General features: G+C 44.8%; 1 protein-coding gene across 1 annotated transcript in view; it reads right to left on the bottom strand.

The window, feature by feature from the left end:
* Positions 1 to 14,208, bottom strand: part of Rcor1 (REST corepressor 1) — a 78,845-nt gene that overhangs the window by 21,980 nt on the left and 42,657 nt on the right. The window contains 1 exon segment of the mRNA NM_001415131.1: positions 1,445 to 1,497. Coding sequence (NP_001402060.1) covers positions 1,445 to 1,497 — 53 coding nt within the window.

Genomic DNA, 14,208 nt, shown 5'->3' with positions numbered 1-14,208 from the left:
TCTTCTGGTGTCTGAAGACAGTGACAGTGTATTCACATATTTAAAATAAATAACTAAAACTTAAAAACAAACAAACAAAAGAAAACTGGTCATCCAGATTTAACCATGCAATAGCTTGCTGGTCAGATGCTTGCTTTTCCTGAGGTGCAGTTCCCTTTTCTGGCCCTTTTTATATTGTCTATGCTCCAAGGGTCAGCATGAGGTGTGACTTTCTAGAGCTTTTCTGTGCCTATTTCTTTCTCTGGGCATACACAGAAACTTTCTAATTTTCTCCTCGCATGCTGCTCCCTTTGACTGCCTTAATCTTCAGTGTCTGCCTCTCAGAAGAGAAAACTGCAGAGAGCAATAGGGAGGGCACTGGCCCTTTACTCCCAGAACGTGACTTCAGCTGGGAGCGAAGTCAACAGGGAGGGTCAGCAACAATGACCACTGGCTTCTTTACCTGCCCTTGGATAACAATCAGTCACAGGTCACAGGTCACGTGTTCAGACTCCCAACATGGCAAACAGGGTATGTTTGTGTGCCCTAGTGCTCACAAGCCACACACGAGCTGCTGCAGGAATAAATGTGCAGCTGCAGTAAGGGAGAGACAGCCACTGCCTGTCTGTGGAGGGGAAACAACCAAAGCTTCAGGCCTCTCCATGTGTTTTGTTTGTTTGTTTTTGTTTTTCTCTGTGTAGCCCTGGCTCTCCTAGAACTCACTCTGTAGACCAGGTTGGCTTCAAATTCAGAGATCACCTGCTTCAGCTTCCCAAGTGCTGCTCGGATTAAAGCCACATGGCACCACCACCAGGCCCACAGACTTAAGTGTGCGCAGGGCAGATGTGCTGCAGTTGTTATACCGCAGGGGCTTCCAACCCTCCTGGAAGAGGGAACTTGTTGTTTCAGCTCACTGAGAAGCCAGCTCTAGAAGTGAGTTTGTGTGTGGTTCTCCCTCCCATCACAGACTCAAGTACTTTCACCTTAAGGTGTTTTACAGGACCCTTGCCCGGAGATGGGCTGACAGTGTTCCTCATGCTATGACAGGGAGGGAAGAATAGCTAAACAGCCACGACGGAGACTATGGCTGACAGCTAGACGGTAAACTTGTTCCAGAGGTCACTATCGTACAAAGGTGCCTGCAGTAGAAGAAAAAGCTGTGAATTCAGCTATGGGATGCTCGTCCAAGAGTGGCAATGCTAGACCTCTACCTCAACCTAGCCAGTCAGCTGGATGTTGTGAGCAACAAGTCTGAGCATACAGTGACCATAAACCATTATACAGTCAGTCAGATACCTTAAGGGATCGTAAGACATTACACAACAGGATGAGAAGCAATCTCGCATTCCAACAAGACAACGACTAGTTAGCATCCCTTACGCCTGCCCACTCAATAAGGCTGGCACAGGCACACTGACCAGGTCGGCGGCAAGCTCTGCTTTCTACAGCAGAGAATGAACCTTACCTGCTCCATGTTGTACCCGTGCTTCTCTTTGGCAATAGCGATGTACTCGTCCACTGAAAAACAGAGGCGGCCAGTCAGTAATCAGCCTGAGCACAGCAAGACTATACTCACCAGAGCTGGCTCCTTCGAAACCTATCGTGCTCACGTGGAAATAAAGAAATGCAACATAGAATAAAGCCCTAGTGTGCATCTAAATCCCCCAGAGGAACGACCAGATGGAGAGACACAAATACCAACCTATGTGCACACCATGAGACTATGAACATTTTAAAAGTCCTGCTTCAAATTCCATCTCCAGGGTGTAGGAACTTTTTTAGTGTAAAAGAAAATAGGACAGACTAGAGAGATGGCTCAGCAGTTAAGAGTACCAAGAGACGGGGTTGGGGATTTAGCTCAGTGGTAGAGCACTTGCCTAGCAAGCGCAAGGCCCTGGGTTCGGTCCCAGGTTCCGGGAAAAAAAAAAAAAAGAAAGAAAAAAAAAAAAGAAAAAGAAAGAGTACCAAGAGACTTCTGGAGGACCCGAGTTTGATTCTTGGCTAACAACTACCTGTAACTCCAACTTGGGGACAGTGGGAATCTGGTTCCCTCTTCTAGTCTCTGCTGTAATCCCCACATACATGACACAAACAACATACACACTTACATACACATACACACACATATGTACATATACATAGTATTTTGTAATTTAAAAAACAAACAAGAGGGCTAGCTACCACAGCTCCTGTGTTGCCTGTCTGAGGGAGGCCTCACTACACAGACCAGGCTGCCTCTGATGAAGCCGACCGTGGCAGCTACGGTCAGGCAGTCATGGTGGTGATCTACAGGGGTCTGAGGCTGTGATGTGCATTAACATGTGGAGCCTTGACACCCATGACAGAATCTGCTCTGTACCAGTCAACAGACAAGAGTTTTAGCCATTACCCTTGAAATCCAACCAAGGCAGGACAGTTTGCTAAGTCAACGCCGATGGTATCGGCCCCAAAAGGCAGAGGCAGCACAGGTTGGCTGTGTTCACAAAGGATCAGGATCCAATCCAAGTTGTGCCTCCATCTATTGCTTGCAACAAAGTCGAGGCTGGCTTTGAACTTGTGGCAACAGCTCTATAGCAGCATCTGGCCCCAGAATGCGCCACATCAACGCTTCCCTACAGCAACGTGTGGGTTCTAGTTAATCAAAAGGGTCTAGCAAGGCGGCTCAGAGACAGAAGGAGCGCCCGCTGCCGTCCCAGGGTCCACGCGGTAGAAGCAGAGTGTCGCCTGCAGCAGGCTCTCCTCTGACCTCCACACTTGCCTCCAATGGCAAAAGAGAAAGAACACAGATGAAAACTACTATGGTGACCTCAATTCCTCCTTCCCTCTCCCTGACACTGCAGAGATTCAGACCCCGTGATCCTGAATAGTCTACAAAGAGTGGTAGGCTCACACCATGAGGTAGGTTCGGGACAAAGCTTATGGTCTTAATGGAGTTTAAAAAAAAAAAATCGTGATTTGCAGTGACCCTAGGTACTGCAAAAGGAACACTACAGTAATTTCTGTCGTGGCTTAAAATTGAGAATGCCTAACATTTCTAAAGTGTAACAGTGAGATTGGACATGTTGCTCAGTAGTGTGCAAAAGGTTCTGGGTTCAATTCCCAGCACAATAGAGTATGATTTTTTTTTTTTTAAAAAAAAGGCCATGGTGGTCCCTTAATTATTATAAAAGAAGTTATCCTAAGACTCACATAGAAGCAAAGGGACATTTAAGTACAGCAGTCCTGCCACCTGGTGGACACAGACATTACTACAGTGAACAACTGACTCCTGAATATCTTTAAGGAAAAAGAACACAAGGCAAGTCAGAATAAGATAAATATGCTAGTTCTTACCATTTCCACTGCAGAGAACACCCCAGCCACCGGTTACTACTACAATGGAAGAGATATAAGAGATGACTGCTCTAGCGCAAGGCCAGGTATGTTAAGTTCTCCTCAGGTCTTCAGTGTACTTCTGTGTAACTGGATAGCTCTGTCCCCTTTTCAGAACTCACATTTGCATTATCAGTGTAAGAGTAAGCAGACGGGCTGAGTGTGGGGCACACCTTTACCCCCAGGCAGCAGGAAGCAGTGAGTCCCTATGAGGCCTTGGATTTCATAGTGAATTCTAGAACAGCCAGAGCCACAAGGTGAGACCCTGTTTACATGCACGCACTTTAAGTGAGAGCGACACACCTTCAACTCCAGATCACTCAGCTTACCTGCCCTCCCCAAGAGGGAGATGAAGACTCACAGCAATCGCGTTAGCTCCAAGTGGACTTAGCTATGCACGAAATATTTCAAAGGGAAGCATCAAGATCTGACTTCAACAGAAGGGGTTGGGGTGGGGTGGGACGAGGCGGAGTAAGGGTGAGTGCATCAGCTTTCTATTCCTCGCAGCTAACAGGATGGAAAGAAGGCTTGCTTTCTCCTAAGAACCTGCTAGTTGAACTCCTTTGCTCAACTACAGAACAAGAATGAGACTTCTTCAGTCCTTCATAGAATATTAGGAAAACATTTACAGTAAACAAATGTAAACAACTATTAAATCAGTCCCGTCCTAACATTTCTTTTTGCAGTGCTAGAAATCCAACCTGTGCTCTCGCCCAGGCCAGGCCAGCGCTACCCATGAGCAGGTTTTCTCGGTAAGGAATAGACTTTCTTTTACGTCACTTTTCTCAGCCCTGAGAAACAAACCCAGGCCTTTCCTATGGATGTTCTGCCACTGAGCTACACCTCCAGTGCCTGGTGTATATATGCATTTTTGTTTGTTGGTTTTTCCAAAGTGCTGTTTTTCTGTGTCGCCCTGGCTGTCCTTGAACTCAGAGATTAACCTGCCCCTGCCTTTCCTAGAATTTATTTCATTCATGCCCCAAACTTCCTTTTCAAGGCTAGAGACTGCCTCACAAGTGACTCATTTCAAGGCCACCTTCAACTAGGTCTTAGGCAGGCAGGACAGTGGCAATCAGAAAGCTGTTTCAATCTCTGAATCCCAGTGCCCTGGGTGGCTTGCCTGTCTCTAACCCTGTAACTGTTTGTAGGCCCAGCAGGACAGCGAGGGATGCAAGCTGTGAAAAATACAGGAAGCTTACATACTTCACCAAGTCACTTCCTCTCTCCGCCTGACCTCCCAGGCACAGGGACAAGGCTAAGAATGTGTACAAGGGGCACAAAAAAAATCGAAAAGCCTGGGCCTGGGGATTTAGCTCAGTGGTAGTGCACTTACCTAGGAAGTGCAAGGCCCTGGGTTCGGTCCCCAGCTCCGGAAAAAAAAGAACCAAAAAAAAAAAAAAAAGGGGGGGGGGTTGGGGATTTAGCTCAGTGGTAGAGCGATTGCTTAGGAAGCGCAAGGCCCTGGGTTCGGTCCCCAGCTCCGAAAAAAAGAACCAAAAAAAAAAAAAAAAATTTGCAAAGCCTACCACTTCCGGTGCTGCAACCTTGTGTGGCTCTATTCTTCACCCAGCAGAGACACTCACTGTCCGTGGACACCTAGGACAGCAGGCTCTCCAACAGCGTGTAGCACAGGCTACAGCAGGAGAGCCTAGAATAAACGAGTCTGCTGTACTGAATTCATTCGGCAACAGACTCTTTAGGTCTACTTTATGGCTCATCCTACTCTCTACAGCTATTTGGACCCTTCTGGAAAGGGAATTCTCCTTAACAACTGAAAAGAGAAAAAACTCATTAATTGCAACTGTCTCAAGGACCAAGGAAGGAACCATAAGTGCACTCGTCCGTCCTTCTCTACGCAGGTAGAGCGTTTTCAGCCTCTTCAAGTAAGAGTTTCTTACTCACAGTAAGAAACTAGAAAACAGGGGCTGGGGATTTAGCTCAGTGGTAGAGCGCTTACCTAGGAAGCGCAAGGCCCTGGGTTCGGTCCCCAGCTCCGAAAAAAAGAACCAAAAAAAAAAAAAAAGAAACTAGAAAACAACAGTAACAACAAACCCACAAAAACCCATAACAAACCCCCACATATTTGAGAATGGAACTTGGCTAATTAGGCTACATGGTGAACTTTTATAAATAAAAGTTCAAAATTCAGGTCTTTGTTCTTTGTTGGTAGTATACAGTTTTGTTTGGAGGTTTATTTATTTATTGCTGTTTGAGAGAAGATTTCCCTTTGTAACCTAGGCTGCCCTAGAACTTGCTCATACAGACCAAGTTGGCCACAAACTCACGCTAATCTACCTTCCTCTGCCTTCTGATTGGCTGAGATTATAGGTATGAGCCTCTGCCCAGCTTTGGGGTCTGTTTTGTTATTGTTTTTTAAATGAGATATGGTCTCATTAGGTAGCCCAACTGACCTCAAAATCTTGACTCCCGTATCTCAGCCTCCAGAGTCCTGAGGTTATAGTACCCAGTAACTACACCTAATCTCTTTTTGTTTTGTTTCTGGTGTTTTGTTTTGTTTTTCAAGACAGGGTTTCTCTGTGTAGACCTAGCTGTCCTAGAACTCTCTATGTAGACCAGGCTAACCTTGACTTTAGAAAGATCTGGCTGCCTCTGCCTCCTGAGTACTGGAATTAAAGGTTTGCTAAACTATTTCGTTTTTTTTTTCTTTTGTTTTGTTTTCTTCTTTTTTCTTTTTTCTTTCTTTTTTTTTTTTCCGGAGCTGGGGACCAAACTCAGGGCCTTGCACTTGCTACCACTGAGCTAAATCCCCAACCCCTAACTATTTCGTTTTCAATGGCAGGAAAATTAGAGTATAAAAACTATGGTACTGAGTGTGACATAACCATTCAGAGAAAAAGGAGATTTGAAAGCAAGCTGACACAAGTGACCACAAGCTGCAGAGTGCAGAGCTAAGGTGACATTATCAACAGAATGCACACTTCTAGCATGTTTGAACCCCAGAATCTCCCCAAACAAAAAATATCCATATGGTAGGGCAGAGTGTTATCAACAACTTTTAATAATAAAAATACTTGATGTACATATGTACTTCCCCCAAAACCATATGACAGTAACTTTACACCTTATGGCATAAACATTGAGATGTATTCCCTATTAGTAGTACAATCTCTTATGAAACCACAGAAAAGCGCATTAAATTCCTCAACAACGCTTTACTCTTTGTCCACAGTCCAATCTGGTTAGTTAAACCCAAACCACATTATATCTGGCAAATTTTTTTAAAGATTTATTTATGTATTCATTTTATGTATGTGGGTACACTGTCACTGTCCTCAGACACACCAGAAGCGGGCATCGGGTCCCATTACAGATGGTTGTGGGCCACCATGTGGTTGCTGGGAATTGAACTCAGGACCTTGGGAATAGAGAGCAGTCAGTGCTCTTAACTGCTGAGCCACCTCTCCAGCCCATATCTGGCAAATTTAAAATACATCTTAGTTAAGTTCATCCCTACATATGCATGCTTTTTAAAAAAGTATGAAACAGGGTTGGGGATTTAGCTCAGCGGTAGAGCGCTTGCCTAGCGAGCGCAAGGCCCTGGGTTCCGTCCCCAGCTCCGAAAAAAAAAGAAAAAAGAAAAAAAAAAGTATGAAACAGAGGGTCATTATGACAGCTAACAAAAGTAGCAAAATTCCTGGATATAAGCAACAATGTTACACCCACTAGACTGTCTACAAGGCACAATCCAAATCCAGCAGTAACAGCGGAGGATCATGATCAAATCCCTCCTATCCTTTTCTGGTAGCAGTGGTAAACTAGTCTGACCACTTTAGAAAATTATTTGGCACTGACCTTCAGCTGAGCAGATGAGACACAAAAATAGGTCAAGGAATGCTTCTGTAGTAATGCTTGCAGTAAAAACTTAAAGTAACTTTCCTCTGTTGACAGAAAGGATAAGATATTCTAACCAGGCTGATGAGAAGCAAATACAGCAAGTGGACGGGAGGGAGACATACTGACTGACAGGCAAAGAAGCCCAGCATGTAAGAGCTACAGGCACTCTAGGTTCAGCTCTGTCCATCTTAACTCAGCTCCTCTAGAGTGCACATTAGGACCAGATCTGTGTACATTCCATCTCTCACAGGGCAGCTTCCCAGCAGACTAAAGCCACACTTAGACAGGGCCTGTCAGGAACAAACAGTATATGGTAGCTCCAAAGCAGGAACAAAAATTGAGTAAATTAATGACTACAAAAAAGGAAAACAAAACAAACCAAAAAATATCTAAACAAACAAAAGGCTGGAAGATTCCAGAAGATCCAAGTAGCATAACAAATAGTTAAAACCTGGGATTTGTGACTGTGTCCTGAGGAGTCTCCATGTTCCTACATCTCTTCATTCAGTGGGCAACTGTACACTCGACTCGCCACACGCCAAGGGGAGAATAAAACCAAATGGACAGAGTAAACACACCAAGTCCCCACATCCAGCTCACAGCAGGACGGCGGAGAACATCCAGCAAACAGTACACTGGGGAGAAGGGAGGAAGGAAATCAAATCGGGTAAGAGTGAACGGTCCCTATTTTGTTGGACTTAAAAAACCTCTGGCAGGCTCACCTAAAGAACTGGACACCTGGGGTTGGGGATTTGGCTCAGTGGTAGAGCGCTTGCCTAGGAAGTGCAAGGTCCTGGGTTCAATCCCCAGCCCCGGAAAAAAAAAAAAAAAGAACTGGACACCTAGGAGAGAAGTACTTGTGCTCCAGACAAAGGGACCAAGATGGCACTAATGAGGATACTGAGTCCAGCCACAGGGGAAATACTAATCACACAATACAAGATCAATGTTGCAACTTTTACCTTCCAATTAAAACACTGAAAACTGGAAAGCCACTGGGATATCTTGAGTAGATACTATCTAAAATGTATCTAGATAGTGGGTATATTTACAGGGTATCTATATTTACAGGGTATCTATGTAGAAGTTTAGAATGGGTCTGGAGAGAGAGTTCAGTGATTAGGAGCACAGGCTCCATTTCCAGAGGACCTGAATTATGTTTCCAGCACTCAGGACAGTAGGATCCTAACCTCCTGTATGTAGCTCTAGCTTTAGGAAAGCTGATGACCTGGTCTCCAAGCGCGCGCGCGCACACACACACACACACACACACACACACACACAAATAAATTATCAAAAAATATCTAACATTATATAGGTCATAAAATGTATAAACAATAGGCTGTTTTTGAAAGACTTATTTTATGGAATGAGTATTTTGCCTGCATGTATGTATATACACCTCGTGTACATCTGGTACCTGTGGACAGCATACAAAAGTGTCTCCGTTGCAAGTAGAGTTACAGATGGCTATGAGCAGGTCAGGTCCCCTGCAAGAACGAGGGCTGTTACCTGGTGAGTCATCTCTCTAACCAGAGACTGACAAGTGTACCCATCAACAAGGAAGTTAACACGGAGACCTCCTCATTCGCCTTGCATTTGAATATTTTAAATTTTACACATCCTATGTCTGTCCTTGAGTCAATTATTTTCAACTCTGACTATATCACAAGATTTAAGTTTTTTTGGGCTGGAGAGATAGATGGCTCAGCGGTTAAGAGCACTGACTGCTCCTCCAGAGGTCCTGAGTTCAATTCCCAGCAACCACATGGTGGCTCACAACCATCTGTAATGGGATCTGATGCCCTCTTCTGGTGTGTGTGAAGACAGCTACAGTGTACTTATATACATGAAATAAATCTTTAAAAAAAAAAAAAGATGTTTCTTATAATTGTACCAGTTTTCCCTCATTTTTATAAAAAATTTTAAAATTAAGTCAAATAATTAAATCACATAAGCACACACATATGCTACAAAACATGCAATGCATAAGGAGCAGGACCGACCATTTGCTAGTAAGCAACGTTCAACAATACGACGTCACCATTTCACTAAGATCTACCAAGGGCAGCAGCCCTTCCTGGAAACACTTCTTGCTTTAGGATTGCTTCTCAACTAGTCCAAACTCCAGTTTGTGTCTTTCAAACCCTATCTTAAAAAGCAAAAAAGAGGAGGGAGGCTGTGCCTGGTAGAACACACCATTAACCCCAGCACTTGGGAGGCGCAGGCCATTGTAAGTTCAAATCCAGCCCGGACTGCATAGTGAGTCCCAGGCCAGCTAGAACTACACAGGGAGAACTTGTTGGGGGGGGGGGGGGCGCCTGTGTGTGAGCATGTGTGTGCGTGTGAAAGCAAATGAGAGCTGTGGCTATGGCTCAACAGGTAAGAGGGGTGAGTACCAAGACTGACAGCAGCTCAATCCCCAGAACTCATGTGGTAGAAGAGAACCAGCTCCCATAAACTGTGCTCTGGCCCCAGTGAGTATCACGATAAAAGCCCTGGAACTCCCTCTGTAGATCAGGCTGGCCTCGAACTCAGAGATCCTCCAGCTTTTGCCGCCTGAGTGCTGGCATTAAAGGTATGTGCCACCATCACCTGGCACAAATGTAACTTTGGCAATTGTGGGGTGCAGTGCCCATGGAAGCCAGAGGAGAATACCTGATCCTCTGGAACTCGTTACTGACTGCTGGGAGCTGCCGTGTGGAAGCAAACCCAGGTCCACTAGAAGAGCAGCCACTAAGCCAACTCTCTAACCCAAAACGCAAATTCAAAGAAAGAAGAAAAGGGAACACCCTTAGCCTAGTCCTGCTCGGAAGATGTCCTGCCCAAGACGAATTCCTTCACGTCTAGTCTAAGTCAGCAAACACCACAGTGAGCCTAGAATATGGCACTGTGTGCATGTAAAGAGCTGAAGTTTGCTTTTGGTGTGCTGTGTAGAGGGAGGGCCATCGAGAGAGCTCTTGTTCCTCTCTAACCTGCCTTGCTAACCTTCAACAATGTTCTCTCCAGGCCCGTTCAGACCTTGATGGGTCACAAGCAAGCAGTGACAGCATGACGCTTAACCAATAACCAATCATGTGGTCTCCAGTTCTTCTCAACAGTTCAAAGCACTGTGCATTTGACTCCCTGAATTTCAACATTGCTTGCCAGGCACTAGCAAAGGGCTACTTCTCAGTCCCTACTCTTTTCTAAACCATGGGCTATCAAAAAATTTCTAATGGCAAATATTACTTCTAGCTACAAATCCTTAAGGGTGGACAGGGGGCCAGAGAGATGGCTCTGCAGTTAAGAGCACTGACTGCTTTTGCAAAGGTCCTGAGTTCAATTCCTAGCAACTACATGGTGGCTCACAACCATCTGTAATGGGACCAGATGACCCCTTCTTGTGTGTCTGAAGATAGCTACAGTGCACTCATATAAAACAAATAAATAAAAAAAATCCTTAGAGGGATCTTACTCACCCCTGCCTTCCATCACACTGTGTGTGTGTGTGTGTGTGTGTGTGTGTGTGTGTGTGTGTGTGTGTGTGTCGCAGATGTATGCAGAGGTCAGAGTACAATGTCTATGAGTGGGTTCTATCTTTCCTCTGTAGGACCCAAGAATTGAACGCAGGCCATCAGGTTTGCCCAGCAGGGTTTTCAGTCACTGAGCCTCGTGTGCACCTCAGGTCACCATGTGCTTTCCTGGTTTCTTTGCTTCTCAGTTTCTCAAACGAGTGGATCCACAAACTAAGCACAAATTTCTATCCCAATTCCTCATATAAATGGTCTGGCATGAACGGGTGCCCTTGTCTGTCGCTTCACTCTTCTCCTTCAACACTGCAGGTCCCAAAGCTTCTCCTGAAGAGGACAGGGCGCCTTGCAGTGATCTAGGAACTCATCCCAGCTGAGCAGAGAGACAGGAGACTTGGTGCCAACACTGGGTAAGGGTCAATGCCCTCCTCCTTCCCGTGAGTGAGAGTTTTCCAGCCTGACAAGCTGCATCTCTAACCCCCACCACTCCACAGCAAACTGTGAGTAATTCACGCCTTTGTCCCTTACAAGCCAAACCACTGTTTCATAAGGAATTTTCCATGTTCATTAGTTCTGCTCCAAGTCTGTGGTTCCCGCCTATGGTCCTAAGAATTACGTACACTTCCCCACTGTGTTTCTCCTGGGCACATTTTCCAAGCATTTCCCACAGGCCGCATTTCCCACTGCATGATTTTTACTTAGATACAACCCAAAGTAACTTGTGAAATATTAGTAATGTTTTAAGTACTTAATTATAACCAAAGTACTTTATTAACCAAAGTAGCATATGAAAGCAGATGTGTGCAGGAAATATAGTCTAGAGACCTAAGATCTAGTCCTAAACTGACTATTAACTAGCTTTGAGACTGCAAACATTCGATAAAAGAAGGCAGGGAAAAATGTCCATTGCCACTGGAGCATAAACTTTCAAATCCTTGAATACTCGCACACTGCCAATCATGTAAAACTGCCTCCAAACATATGAGTAAAAATCATCGCAGAGAACAAAACTCAAACTCACAACAACCTCAACAAAATACTAAGGGGGACACTGCACACACAAGTCTGCTTCCCTAAGAGATCAAAACCATGAGCTAGGAGGAGGGAAAGGATGAAAATGGTCCTCATGAGAAGAGAGCACTAGCAATGAAGCAAAATCAGGAGTACAGTCATGCACCATGTACACACACATGCACAAACAGACATATACCACATACAGGCACATACATATATAAACATACACCATGTACAGACATATGTGCATGCAGAGACATACACTATGTACTAACATATGTGTATGTACAGGTGCACACTGAGTACAGAATGCATGCATGTATAGACACACCATGTACAGACACACATGCATGAAGAGACATATACCATACACAGGCATGTGCATAAACTTGACATAAGTGAAAGACACTAATATGCTCTTGCCATATGGTCTAGTAGGGTGTCACTGACTCCAGTGCCTTCAACAAACAGTTCTAGCCACACTGACATGATTCAAAGGCAACCAATATGCCCTTTGGGAAAATCCAACACTAGTGGTATATCTAAACAATAGAGCATCATTTAGCACTAAATAAATGAGCCATTAGGGCTCAAAAGAGTCTGGAGGACCCCATGATATATGATATTAACTTAAAGAAACTTTTCTGGGGCTGGCAAGATGGCCTTTAGCCAAACCTGACATTCTGAGCTTAATCCATAAGAGTTGCACAGACTCCAGAAAGTTGCCCTCTGAACACACCCCACTCCACCCAAACACACCCATTGTGCATGTGTACAAAATAAGGCGTAATAAAGGTTTTTTGTTGTTGATTTTGTTTTTAAATCAAGGCAGGCAAATCTCTGTGAGCTCAAGGCCAGCCTGGTCTGCACAGTGAGCTTCAGGACAGCTAGATCTACTGAGAGAAACCCTGTCTCCAAACAGAACAAACCTCCCTGAAAAGGCTTTACTGAAATTACAGTAACATCTTAGCAAAGGCAAATCCTTGGAGACAATAGAAAGGCCGTGGGTGCTGTGGGTTTGGGGGGAAGGAAGATGAAAAGAGAAGGCTCTGAGCACAGGGAAACTATTCCGAACGACAATGGAGGAAACAGCATCCCCCCTGAGGCAAAGCAGGGGCTCTGAGGGTAGACGTGCACTCACACAGACCAACTCTGCAGGCGCAAGGCCTTCCCAGCAAGGCAGGCTACAGGTGTCCATGGCTATCCTCTCTCCGCCTACTGTAGCCATGCACCTAACTCTTGCCCTCAAACTAGTGTCCCCTTTAACACAGAAAAGGCTGACTTAGTTACTCCTTAACCTAGGGATTCTACTCCACACTATTAGGAGGTGTGGTCTTGTTGGAGGACGTGTCCGCCGAATGGGAGCCAGTCTTCCGCTAGCAGCCTTCAGACGAAGATGGAGACCCTCAGCTCCTCCTGCACCATGCCTGCCTGGATGCTGCCATGTTCCCACCATGATGATAATGGACTGAACCAATGAACCAGTAAGTCAGCCCCAATTAAATGTTGTCCTTATGAAAGTTGCCTTGGTCATGGTGTCTGTTCACAGCAGTCAAACTCTAAGTCAGAATGTGTCTTCTAAATATTCAACAGTAGACAAAATTGTTATTTTTAGAAGGTTTTTTTAAAGTTCAACTTTCAACTAATATTGAGTAAAGCTTAATAGTAAAACAGAAAATGTATACAATTCTGTCATTTAAAAACTCAACCTTCTGTGTGGTACTGGCACACACCTTTTGTTTTAAACATTCTTTTTTTTAAATTTTATTTATTTATTATATATAAGTACAGTGTAGCTGTCTTCAGACACACCAGAAGAGGGCATCAGATCCCATTACAGATGGTTGTGAGCCACCATGTGGTTGCTGGGAATTGAACTCAGGACCTCAGGAAGAGCAGTCAGTGCTCTTAACCACTGAGCCATCCCTCCTGCCCCAACAGCACACATCTTTAATCCTAGCACTCAGAAGGCAGAGGCAGGCAGATCTCTGTGAGTTCCAGGACATCTGGGCTACACAAAGAAATGCTGAAGAAAACCAAAAATAAATAAATAAAAATAAAAACTAAAAATTTTAACCAGGTGTTATAAGCACATGTAGCCCCAGGAGTCCGGAGGAAGCCAAAGCAAAAGGATTCCAGTTTTGAGGCTAATCTGGGTTACACAGTAAGATCCAGGCTTGTGGGGAGGATGACCCATTAACTTTCTGTATTCAGTGGTTTTCTTGTAAATCTAGTAATAAAAAATTATTCAACTTAAATTCTGACTTTCTAGCATGCAACACAAAGACACAAGAGATGCTAATTAGAAACAAGGAAGGGTGGAAAAAAGAGGCAAAGGAAAGCAACAGTTCTGACCACCAAGCTCTGGGAGAGAGGACCAGGGGTGACGGTGCACACACCTTCAATCCCAGCACTCAGGCGGCAGAGGCAGGTGGATCCATGATTCTGAGGTCAGCCTGGTCTACGCAGTGAGTAC

This window comes from Rattus norvegicus, chromosome 6 (assembly GCF_021556685.1).
Source record: "Rattus norvegicus strain SHRSP/BbbUtx chromosome 6, alternate assembly SHRSP_T2T, whole genome shotgun sequence".
Lineage (NCBI taxonomy): Eukaryota > Metazoa > Chordata > Mammalia > Rodentia > Muridae > Rattus > Rattus norvegicus.
Note: the sequence above shows the minus strand (reverse complement) of the source record. Positions and strands in the feature narration are given on the sequence as shown.